The 12,708-nt window shown below is 41.4% G+C and overlaps 1 protein-coding gene across 1 annotated transcript in view; it reads right to left on the bottom strand.

Annotated features, from left to right (window-relative positions):
- Stg-1 (stargazin related protein STG-1) overlaps positions 1–12,708 on the bottom strand; it is a 52,116-nt gene that overhangs the window by 324 nt on the left and 39,084 nt on the right. The window contains exons 3-8 of the mRNA XM_017898255.1: positions 9,182–9,274; positions 6,539–6,682; positions 4,951–5,039; positions 4,350–4,505; positions 1,490–1,702; positions 364–539 (exon numbers count right to left, since the gene is read on the bottom strand). Of these exons, the coding sequence (XP_017753744.1) occupies positions 375–539; positions 1,490–1,702; positions 4,350–4,505; positions 4,951–5,039; positions 6,539–6,682; positions 9,182–9,274 (860 nt within the window). The 3' untranslated portion in view covers positions 364–374. The remainder of the gene's footprint in view (positions 1–363; positions 540–1,489; positions 1,703–4,349; positions 4,506–4,950; positions 5,040–6,538; positions 6,683–9,181; positions 9,275–12,708) is intronic.

Here is a 12,708-nt window from a genome sequence, read left to right as displayed (position 1 = left end):
AATTTTTGTTCACGAAAGTAATTACAAAATTGGGAAATAAAATCGTAATTGAAGAATCTATTTCGTTCGATCGAAATGATAGAAAATTCGGTAATATCCAAGCTGAAAATTTATTTTTCAAGATATATATTTATTAACCAATCGCGAATTTAGAAGAACCAGTTTTTCCATTTGGAAGTATTTGGAACGTTTGTGAAAATTGGTCAGGTAGTGTTTGATCTCGTGAATCGAATTTACCGTGTAAACATTGTTTATCTCTCGAGTGGGTGAACGTGTACAGAGACTGGTGCGAATTAATTGAAAATTGGATTAAATTCAGATAAAATTACGATTTTGAGGGTACTATAGGATGAATAAATGTACCTGACGGTATATCAGACGGGGGTTGTTTTTCTTAACGTGTCGAAGGCCCAGTCACTACCCCTAACTGGCGGCGGGGGTGGTAATGGCTCGTCAAGGTCGAAAGTCACGAATTCGTGTTGAATGCTCGGACTGTATTCCTCGTCCTCTTCCTGTAGGACGTCGGCTGTTGTGCTAACCTGAAATTGCATTAGTTATCGACTTCTGAAACGCGTTTACGAAATTCTAGAACAGAGATGCACCTGGGAAATTTAATATTTCGTTCGAATCACGGTTTCTCTTTCAATTGCATTTTCAATTCGTTTCAATTATAATTGAACGTCGTTCCACTTTCGGCTGGATAACGTGAGAGAGGAACAAACAACGAAGCAAAAACATTGGTTTTAATTAAAAATTCGTGATTATTATATAATTTCGCAGATGCGGCCAGTTATCGTTTAAAGAAGACATTTCTGGGAAATGGTTATTCGAATAATTTTGTTTCGAAATAATCGTACGTCGATTCGCCTGGACGAGGGCATGATATTCCTCTCGATTATTTCACTGTTTGTCTATAATATATAATAATTTTTGATTGTGTATTTTATTCGAATAAATGCTTCCCGATGCAGGTTCTCGTATAATTTGCGATTCTATTATGTTAACTGCGTCGGAGGAACACAGATTTCTACATAATGCCTCGTACAGGCTTGTACACTTATTATTCGAGAGTAATTGAAACGAGAACAATTCCTGGCGCAAATGTTATCACGTTGTAAAATAATCTGGCTTTATTCGTGACTCGAATACAAGCAATGCACCGTGCATAAAATTAAAATTAGAAATTCCCGTTAATTCTGTTCGCAAACACCGAATGAGCTGAAACGAAATTCGGAAATGAAATTACTTCTAAAATAGATATGATATGTCATCTAAGAATATTATATATAGAATATTACATATTTTAAGAATATTATAGAAATATATATTCTTTTAGCTTTCAATTTCAACAATTTAATAACGGCGCTAAATATTATATCAGAGGGAAACAATTTGAAATGGTTAAAACGTTTCGTTACACCGTGTCGTTTTCCATTTCCGTGTCATATAAAATTTACCCAGGTCTACTTTTAGAGCGAAATTCCTTTACCGTCTGCGTGGTGAGGTCCCTAGGAAATTGTCTGGAATAGTCGTGGTAATCCAAATTCGGCGGCGGTGGTAAAAATTCGTCGAAGTCGACGTGATCCACCGAATCCCTGCCAAAGAAGTATCTTTTCTGATGCCTCTCGCAGAGGAAACCACTGTGGCTCACGTTCGCGTGATTTGCATGATGCACGTGGTGATTGTCCAAGTGATACACACCCTGAAAGGAAAGATCATGAAAAGGAGGAAAATTCTCCGCGCAGGAACCGTGATCGTTAACGTTATTTCCAAACGAGACACATCGGAACGTCAAGTTATGTATAATAAATAACAAAAAACACAGCAAGCAAATTACACAGCGCATATATATATTTCTGCATTCGAAATTATTCGTTTAATTCCACGAACGTTAAGGTTGATTGCTTCAGCAGGGAATTAGGTCAAACGCGTAAAAGATACATTAAACCCCAATCTGCATAATTGTCTCGCGCGTGGCTTAGGAAAGAAAATTCCAATGCTTGTCCCGTTACAATTTTTCTTCCCGTTTATTTGCAACACGAGAGACATACGAAAGTCCTGCGCGGCTTGAACCCCGGAGGGCAGAAAATCGCAGGGCAAAGATTAAACGGTTGCTAATTCGGGTATCGATAAATAATAACGGAATAAATGCAATTTCGAGAAAGGGAGAAATTAGAATAGGAAGGAAGGTGATAAAATGAATCGGACCGTGTAAAATCTGGAAGGAAATAAAATGATACGGATACATATGTAGAGGCTGAAAGGACAAGGTTGATGGTCGGTGTATGGCTGACCTATTCCACTTCCACCGGTTTACTGCATGGAAGGCATTGCACTTCCACCGACATAGAGGGGATGAATCAAGCTCGACGTTAACAGAGGCTACATGGATCACTGTAGGTTGCGAATTGTTCTTTTCCTTCCTCCATTGTGTTTCCCTTTCCTGCTTTTCCCACGCACTGTCCGCGTTTACCTTGTTCCCTCGCGTTCCGTTATTTTATTATTTGCCCTGGCACCTCTATTTCCTCGCGCTGTCCGTTTATTTTATTCCATTAAAAGGGGAAACAGGGAAAAAGGAGACGCGTAACGAAAAAATTAAAAAATGATTCAGCGGAAATGTTCAGTAGAAACGAAAAACTCGTTTCAATAGCAAATATGTATTCGCCAAAATACGTATACGTTCAGCCGGGAAACTTTGACCGGATTAAAAGGACTTAACAAGATTCTACGAGTTCTAATCTCTGCCATGACTTCGGAGAGCATGAATATCTCATTTTATTCGACCATCGGTTTAAGTTAGTTCTCATGCAAGCTTATGCCACCGCTGACAGCTCGCCGTGACCATAGGCACCGCAACAGGTACGAGCCGCGTCGTTTCAACACCTTCGCATTTTCATCCACCATATCAGTTTCGACGTTCGTTATCCACTTCTATATCTACGCGATTCGATTCGACGTTGCGCGTTCTTCGCGCGCACTTTTCCCGTCGAGTGTCATCGCGCTGAGAATTTCAAAGGACCGGCATAAAAGGGAACCGATGCTTTTAATCTTTGCCCTCTGCGCGGCGAAAACTACCCGGGGACGCGAAGTCAAGGGTGTCACTTGTTTCGGAGTACGATGGCATTGCGCGAATGAGAACTCAAGTACTCGGAGGCCGAGAGCCAACACTTGCTTCTGCCTCGCGTTCCGTTCCGTTTTCATCCGGTGTCTATTTACTAGTTAAATGTAATTTAACTCGTAGCTGCCTGGATCGTAATTCGGTTAGAATAAAGTCGCTAAATTTGCCCGGAGTTGGCTAATGGGCAGCACGACGGCAGATTTAATCGCGTGATCGTCACAAGCCCGCTCGAAAATTGTTCTCAGATTTTTCCAAAAATCTTTCTTCTCGCTTCCTCCACTTCTTTCCCCCCTTTTCCCATTCCTCTCCTTCCGTTTCAACCATTTCCATTCTTGATAACGTCCTTCTCTTTGTACTAATAATTTTAACGCGCCATTGTTGGTACTCATAATATTGTTTCGGGGTGGTACAGCGTTCGCGAAATTTAAATTAAACTCATCCCGAAGTAATTCACGCGAGCTACATTTCCGGGGAAAATTTTACACGAGCACTTATTAAATTGCGCGCAGATGGGGGTTTATGTAGAACATTTCGTACTCTATTATAGTTATTAAACGAGTAATTTAACTTGGCCCGGAATATCCTGCGAATTACATTTCGGCAAAGCTGATCTCCGAAATATCCGTTAGCGTTTAAGTATTTATTAATTACGTCGTTTAGAAAAGTCCACCGAATTTCCCCGGGAATCACGAAGACAAACTTCGCGCTGAAATTTGCAGCTTCGTACGCAAGAGACTTAGCTCGGTACCGCTTGTATATTCAGCCGGGCTGGAAGTTTATTTGCGCGTGAAGTTTTATCCTATCGTTGAAAGCGCGAGGTCGTACCTGAATTTTTTACAGGAATAAGTTATCTCCCTTGAAACTTGCAAGAATCTCGGGCAGACACCGATCGCGAGTTATCAAAGCGAGGAGCAGGAAGCTCACGCGATACGTATTATCGAGAGCTGGAGGAAACGCGATGAGACTCGCTGTACCCGGAAAAATAATTTCGAACAAGCGATTTTAAATAATCAGTCGTGTCGGATCGAAATCGTAATTTGAATACAAAGCGAACCGCGGGACCAGCTTTGATCGAAGTCATCCGGATATTCCGATATTCTGCCAAACGGGGACTAACGACTGCGATTCGTGTAATGAGAACTTTAAACCGGATGTTAATTCGATCCAAGTTTTCGTACACGAACGGAGCCGATCTCGCGACAGTCGTAGAAAAGAAGCTGATACTACCAACCCCGTAATTTTTTCGCCTGGAGTCTCTCCGTACCAGTTCTTTCTGGTGCCAAGAAATATACAAGAAAATGGCGTAAGTGCCAGCGACCTCGGTCGTGATGAAGCCACTCACGTACAGCAAAAATGAGAATCCGTACCTGTAGGTGAAGGGTGGTCCCTGAAATCGCAAGATTGCGACGAAGATATTCATTCACACGGGCCATGATACAGATAAGAAGTAATCTAAGCTACCGGTGGGGGAGATATGAAACCGAGAATTTCATCACCCTCTTGATATTCCACGATTAGGGTACGATTTAAACTGAAATTTACGCGGATCTTTTTTTTTCTCTCTCTTAATTTCTGCGTTTGAAACCGGATTTTCCACATTTTTTTACTGTTTCTTTTTTTTTTACGAATTTTCTGATACGTGAAAATTCACAGCGGATTAAAATTCAAAATTAAGTGCGAAATATTGGAAAAAATCTGTTCCCGTCTGGAGGGTAAATATTTAACGATGCTCTTTTTTTTAATCGTTCTTGTTTCATATTTATGCATATTTATATATATATTTTTTTTTAAATTGTGAGAGGAAGGTATTCGCGAAATTTTAGTAAACTGACCTGAAACGATGACCTTGGTCGAAGTTTGCTGCCGACTTCGGATTTGAACACAGATATGTACATCACCATTCCCACCAGCATTAACAAACCTGAAAGGGAAATCGAATTAATAACTTCAACGTTATCTCCGTGCAGCAGTTCTCGCAACAATTTCACGGGGATCGAGCAGCTTACGTAACGCGATTATTTCAACTCTAATCCGCCTTCGTGCAAGCTTCACTTGCGGAACCGAACATTACATAAAAATTTAACCTATTGATTCTTGCACGAACACGCTTTCGAACACAATTTTCCAAGCTGCGAGGTGTTATTTGAATACCCTTCGAAGGAATAAGGAAAATTAAATAAGAGACCGAGCATTGTAATTGAATTTTTAATCAAAGGTTTAAACACAGTCGCGTAGGTCGCGGTTTAACGTCGAATAAGGATTAATAGATTAAGCGAATTCTTTTGTCCAGTATCGTGGAATAATGGCTAATGAATATACGCGAAAGAATTAAGGCGACTGTGATATATAGTACGTCTTCAAACGTGCTTTCTCGAAATTATTTTTTCATTATTTCTAAAAATTTCCCGAGCTTTAATTTTTCGCGTGCATTTCCGTCTCTTCCGTAACCACTTCCATTTTATAGTAAATGAAAGAATAATGAAGATCTGGTCTATCTTTATGGAGCGAAAATTAAGTTGTAAGTGGAGAAGCAGGGAAAACGAAGAGAAAGGCATCGCTTATTCCGGCATTTTTTAAATCTCGATTCGAAGCTCGCCGTGTACCGGTGAAGGAGAAATTTAATGCTTTAGAAACTATTTTAGCCTGCTGGCATAAAAAATGGCGCAAATATAAAGTCGGTGATGGAAGTGGAGAAATTTTCGGCATGCATATTCCATGGAAGAGTCCCTTAATGCTCAAGAAACGAGAAACAAAAAATGGGCACAACTGTGGATTTTTTAAAATTCAACCCCCTGCCCTGTTACATAATGCTATTCTCCATCGGAATATTTTCCGGATTCCACGCGTTACGAGAATAAAGTAGAAAATCGTTCCTTCTTTACTCGCAAATAAATAACGAGGGAAAAAATGAAAATAGAAAAGGAGCGAAAATATAACATCCGAAATAACATATATTGGTCGGGAAATATTCGAAAAACCACTTGGGATTTCCTGTATTTACATTCGTCAAAGCAATACCATAACGTGCTACGCGTGTCCGAAATGGAATTGGCAGAAAAATGCTTCTCTCGTTCAAATCCTTTGATAGCCGGATAGTTTTTCCGGTGGCCAGCAGTTTCGCGTATTTTCCGCAAGATTAGTCCCCGAGAAAGTCGGTGTAAAAACGGTAAAAGCGAAACGAAAATTCCTTTCGAATTGCCATCGAATTCTATTAGCACAAACGGACCGCGAGGCAAAGTTTCGTGCCGCTAGTTTGCCACGAAGACCAGGCTCCTTTTATTTCTAACGTTGCACGAAGCAACGAGAATTGCACGCTATAGGCTGCACGGTTTTTCTGCTTTCTGTATTCATAACCCCTTTTTAGAAGGGCGGGTGCAAAGTATCCGGTGCAATATAAGCTCGGTGTACTTTATTACTCACCGGAAACTATGAAGACCACGCCGGCGACAAAGACGCAAAGTCTGTGTCTCGGGTGAGTAACGTGAGCTGTGAAGTAACAAACTTCGGCTACCACCAGCAGCGATGTTGCAGCGAAGAAGAACATTGCCGACTTGGTAACTGCATCTACGTAAAAAATATGAGTACGAAAGGCTCGACGAATGGGAAAAGTTTCGGGCCGAAATTTTTCTTTCCGCCACGGAAATACACCCCCATGGTCATTACGAAGAAAAAAGGGGGTACCGACGAGAGGGATTTCACACGGGGAACGTGTTACGGGTTGCTCGGCGAATAAAATATTGCCAGGATCGAGGTGGCACCATTATGATGGGAATAATTGTTGGCACGTTAGGTTGTTGACGGTCCCGACTCGTTCAGTAAAACAGTAATGGCCAGGTTTAATAAGAGAATTTACGTAGAAATATTTTTGATTGGCAAATATAAGAAATAAGAGATGTTGCTTTATTCTAATATATTTAGGGTCGTTTTTGGGTGGATTGACTTGAGATAGTGTAGAAATGGGATTGGTGGTGGTATATAGAATTATTTATTAACCATTTGCACACGAGAGGTGAGCTTCAGTCACCATTTCATAAAATTTGGAGGATCAATATTAATTAACATATCAAATTTAATGTAATGTAACAATGTGCGAGGTATCAAAATCAAATAATTCTACAATTCTGTTATTATACAATTCTTTATTTACTGCTCAAAAAAGTATCGTCAGGTTTTTAGCGAAGAATCAGAATTTCTATTCTTCTTTAGCCAAAAAATCGTCGAGTGCAAGGGGCTAATAATAAAGATGGCAGCATTATGATGGGAATAATTGTTGGGACGTTAGGTTGTTGACGGTCCCGACTCGTTCAGTAAAACAATAATGGCCAGGTTTAATAAGAGAATTTACGTAGAAATATTTTTGATTGGCAAATATAAGAAATAAGAGATGTTGCTTTATTCTAATATATTTAGTATTGTTTTTTGGTGGATTGACTTAAAATAGTGTAGAGATGGGATTGGTGGTGGTATATAGAATTATTTTAAACGTCCGCAGTATCACAACAGTAAGATTTATAAACGCCTTTATGTGCCTACAGCAGTCAAAGGGTTTAATGGAATAAAATAAGCTTGTAAGTACAATGACGGTGGCTGGCTGTGAAACAAGAGAGATTCGCTATGGACATACTCTTCTGATCTTTCTTAAAATTGACTCTTACAACTGACTATCATAAATTGACTTTCAAAACTGTACCTGATAGACTGCAACTGATGGACTGCAATGATTATGGACTAATGGATGATGATCTTTCCAAACCGTCTTTGCACACTGTCCTCTCACGCCCTTGCACCCTTACTTTTAACCATTCATTCCATCCTCTTCCATATTCAAACTCTTCCTTGATCACTCATTTCCCAGGTCCTTCAATCACAGGACTCATTCATAAACTTCCACTCGTTTATCGCATTCGACTCTGTCATAAACACCCCTTACATTCGATCCTCTTACACGTGGTCAATGTCTAAGTCCAAGAGCTCTTGACATTCTTTCAGAATCGTCCTCATTCCATTCCTGCATATATTCCCTGTCTGTCAAAACTCTGACGTTCATTTTGCACTTTGAATTTCGACTCTGGGTTGCCTGATAAACTCGAGTGGTTATTTCTACCATCGCAACTCTCAGATCTACCTCGCCTTCTTGTCTATTTCTCTATTTCAGTTAGAGATGGGTTCCTCGAAACGTCGAGATCTCGAAGTCAATCAAAGTTTGAGAAAGTTCTGAGTATCGAGCAGTCGAGGAAGCATGGTAAGAACAAATATAAAATCGACGGATAGGGGCAAGAATTGATCGAGTCGCGATCTGTACAACGTGGCTGCACAGACGATGAAAAAGCAGATTTGTCTCGGTCTGTCTCACTGTTCCATTTCTGCTCGCCGTTGTTATTTATATGTACATTTATCTATTTCGTCTACTCCGCGTAGTCATTTCTGGATCATTCTCGTACCCAAACACCCTTCTCTCGCACTTCTAACGGATTAAGTACTCGTTCGATCAGTTGCAAAAACACTCTCGCCTCGTCCACGTGAATCCCATCATTTCCACTCAATCTGCCACCGACAGTTTCGACAAATTTCGCGTTTCAAACGTGCGAACAGCGAGCAACGCGATGCCCCCTGAAAGTCGAGGGAACAGTCACGGATTTCTTTACTGGATGACTTTAATAAAGAGGAAAAAGGAAGAAGAGGAAAAGCCAATAAAAGTCTCTGCTCTGACCGCGATTGAAAATCACGCGGAAGCTCATCGATGTACGACTGACCACGTGAAGGGTAGAATTTAGCGGAATTTCGCGGCGTCCGGGTGTTCCCCTTTCGCGCAGTCGAACAAACGTTGGGAAATAGACGAGAAGAGGGATCGGGAAGGGGTCGAGAATCGGGATAGACAAATTGTCGGATCCAGTTTATCATGGGTGGTACATTCAGTCGGCTGAAAGCATTTTCCCGCCGAATATTTTACGAAGCGTGTCACACTCGAGTTCAGTGCCAGACAGAGGACACCTAATCAACCCCCTTCAAAGGCACACGTCCCCCATTCCATCTGTCTCATGCCGCGTTTCTCATGATACTCACATGGTATTGCCATCGTTGAATCGCTGGGATCTGGGGTGTACTCCTCGTTTGGAAAATAGTCGATGCTCGAGCACTCGTATTCCATGCGGGAGCCTAGAAAACAAAAGAAGGTGATTCGTAGGGGCGGCATTGGCCGTCGCGATCCGCGCACACGCTTCTGTAGCCGGTTGTTCGGGAAATTGTTCGATGGCAGGGTAAATCCGTCCGCTGTTTTTGGGCACGGTGTACAGCGTTCCACGTCAGAGTGCGTGCGCGAATGTTTCGTCCTGGGTCTGGCTTTATAGTTCTCGTATTTTATATTTCATCGTCGACGGAACGCAGGTGGTCGTTAGTAATGTTGGATTTCGTTCTTTTATTTTCCTTTTCCTGTGTCTGTTTTTTCCCTGTTCGTTTAACTCTTTCGTTCCGCGAACGTTGTATGGGAGACGCGAGAATTAGACGTCTCGCGGAAGCCCGGGACATTCCCTGAATTACACCCCGTTGTTTCCTATTTCTGGGACCTATTCCCGGTGTATTCCCGCAACGTTTGATCCCGCGGAACTCAGGCACCATTCGTTCCCGTCATTGTTAGCGGGTTGTAAACGCACGCTGCTTTAATACAATTTTCATCCTGCTCCTGTATGTTATTCAGTCCCGTAACGAGATGGAAACAATGATATAATAGCTCGTCGCCTACGCAAAATGATACAAGTTTGCCGAGGAAGCGGGATCTCTTTTTAGCAGGCGTTCATTAAAACTTTCGCTAAAAGAGGCATTATTTTCGTCGTAATTAAAGCAACCGAGCTCTAACGTTGGAATATCGTAATTCGAAGCGAATTGTGGCATTCAATCACCTTCCCGACCCTGTATCGATCAAACCTTGTTATTTCATCGTCGAATCAGGTTTAAAGACGATAGCCCGATGCAGAGATTCCATCTGCTGGCTCGGAACGCGATGCTTCGAATGGCAAATGTAGTTTTTCAAATCTCCTTACTTCCCCTATTAATATTCGCCGTTTAATTAAAATGCACTCGACGACCTGCTTGTGGTTATCTATTCATGAGCTTAAAAGGAGAAAGGCCAGTTCAGTGGCAAAGAGGTCAGAGACGTAATTACCTTTTGGTCACCTAACCGTGTGAAAATGGAAACATTCAAAGGAAGTCTCGGGGGAAAAGTTGAACGAATTCAAAGCGGAAAGAGGAAGCGGCACATGAATGTAATTTGTATGCCGTGGGCCAGTAAATCATCCGATCTTCTGTCGTCCAAGCATGCCATCTTCTTCGTTCATCTGACTTCGGATTTAATTGAAACGAACGTGGCAAAGAAACGTATTCCGTGGCCCGTGAATCTCCAACACCTTCGATGCCGCGTTATTAGATCGTTCGTCACGACGATGCTCTTTCATGCGATTTCATCTCGCGCGATCGATAACTCCTCTGTGCCGGATGTTCCATCTTCTTGCGATGCGGGGGCCGCGATACGTCGACGCGAATCTAACGCGAGAGATACGTCTCTGTTTCAACTCTTTGCACTCGGAGCAATTTTTAATACGACTTACCAGCAACTCCGAGTCATTTTACCTTTCCTATTAGCTTTTATAGTACGATGTTTACCGGTCAAGTAGCCTTTCATTTTCATCAGTTCTTCCGACGAAGGTATACTGGTATAACGTCTATCAGTGAACGTACGATAATCCCTGTGTTTCGGGAATTTTGTCTAACAATATTTGATATGAATCCAGCGGAATTCTAATGCAACAGAGGCAACGAAATTACGCCATAACGACCATAACAGAGTGCAAAGAGTTAATATCGCGTGGAGATACTTGACACTTTGACTGCCACGCACTTTTCATATGGCACTCCCTGGGGGCCACAATAAAATTTCCATTATTCTGTTTTATTATATTAGGATATAATGATGAATTATCAAACAATATGGCAAAGAAGAAAAAATGTTTTCTATATACAATAAGTAAAAAAGGAAATGATGGAAATTATTAATGTTTTCTAATTAATAAAATAAATAAAATAAATATAAATGAATGAAAGAAATATAAATTCAAGAAATTTGTATCGTCGAATACTGGTGACCACCATGGCACCACTGAAGAGACAAACGCCGGTCTCTGATGGCCACCATGGCAGTCAACGCGTTAAGGGATGTTTGCGACTGCGTTCGCGTCGAAACGTATCCGATGGAACATTTCCCTTCGATGAAGCTAACGTAATTCCGATACGCCCTTTGAACCTGTATCCTGCGCGATTTTAATCATATTTTTACTGGTATTTCTAACATCGTGCAAGATAGGAGCTTCCATTGCGAATATAATATCGTTAAAACTTGTTACCAGTTGAACGATCAGCCTTGTTTCCAACGTGGAAAATAGAATTAAACGATATTCGATGAAAATTAGGTGAGAAAATATTTGTCCGTGAAAGGTAGAAATTTTACAGAAATCGTTAATTACCATTCGTTTTTCCTTCTCTTCTTTCTCCCCCTGGATGCAAATACGTCCGCAATCGGCGAATTTTGCGTACATTTTTCGCCCCGTGTTAAAGCGTTTTTACAGTTTTTACAGATTAATCATGGCGCAATCTAGAAACGCGAATACGCGATAGTCGTAATGCCTCGGAAAATCTGCGTGAACGTGCAGATCGCGAAATCGGAAGGTAAAACGCAAAGCCAAATCGTCGATATGTATTTAGCTCGTGGAATATTTCAGTTATCGGTTAAAACACGAGAAGATGAAACGAAAATATCATCGATCAAAATTTTTCGGAGCTCGGAGGGATGAACGAGAAATATCTTTGATCAAAAAGTTTCTCGGGATAGGTGTTGCGATTGAAAAACTATCGTGTGCGTTTTGCGAGTGATGTATAACTGCGCTCTTCTGTCGAAGATTTATAAAACTGCCTTTCAAATAGGTGCCAGGGAAACGCGTTTTTCTGCCGTTAAATTCACGGAATCGAGGAATGCTTGTTTAACACGATCACTGACGCCATGCGAACAAGTGTCAGGTATCACAGTGGAGGATATATTCGATATAATCAAAATACCCGGTTTTAATATATCAAGAAGCACGTGAAATCCGTTATACAGTGCCGTTGCTTCGATCATGGTCGGTGACGCGTGCTAAATATTACGGAAAAATGGCGATCGAGTTAAAAATCGAAAAAGCACATTCTTTATCGCGAATAGTGGTTTGAATTCGCGAAATAAAGTAACCGAGTGCAACTTTCCGCGAAACGATCCGCCGATTATTTCGCTCTACGAGCAAATCGAAATTTAAATGTGCCGAAAATGAATCGCGCTATATCTCTAACGATATCACCTGCGAAATCGATTCCGAAAGCCGGAAATTAAAAAGGAAATGGAGCATCGACGCGAAAAAAGTTCGCTAATTTCCAGGGAAACAGCATCAATCATTTCTTCGCAACTTCGCGAGCGGATTACGCCGGGCTAGCCGCTAACTGAATAATTACGTTATGCAGATCATCAAACATTCCGTTGCGCCGCGGCGAGACTAAGCCGGAACAGGTGGTGA

Source organism: Eufriesea mexicana, unplaced genomic scaffold (assembly GCF_001483705.2).
Source record: "Eufriesea mexicana isolate 0111107269 unplaced genomic scaffold, ASM148370v2 scaffold4744748174, whole genome shotgun sequence".
In the NCBI taxonomy this organism is placed as follows: domain Eukaryota; kingdom Metazoa; phylum Arthropoda; class Insecta; order Hymenoptera; family Apidae; genus Eufriesea; species Eufriesea mexicana.
This window is presented reverse-complemented; position numbering and strand designations above follow the sequence as displayed.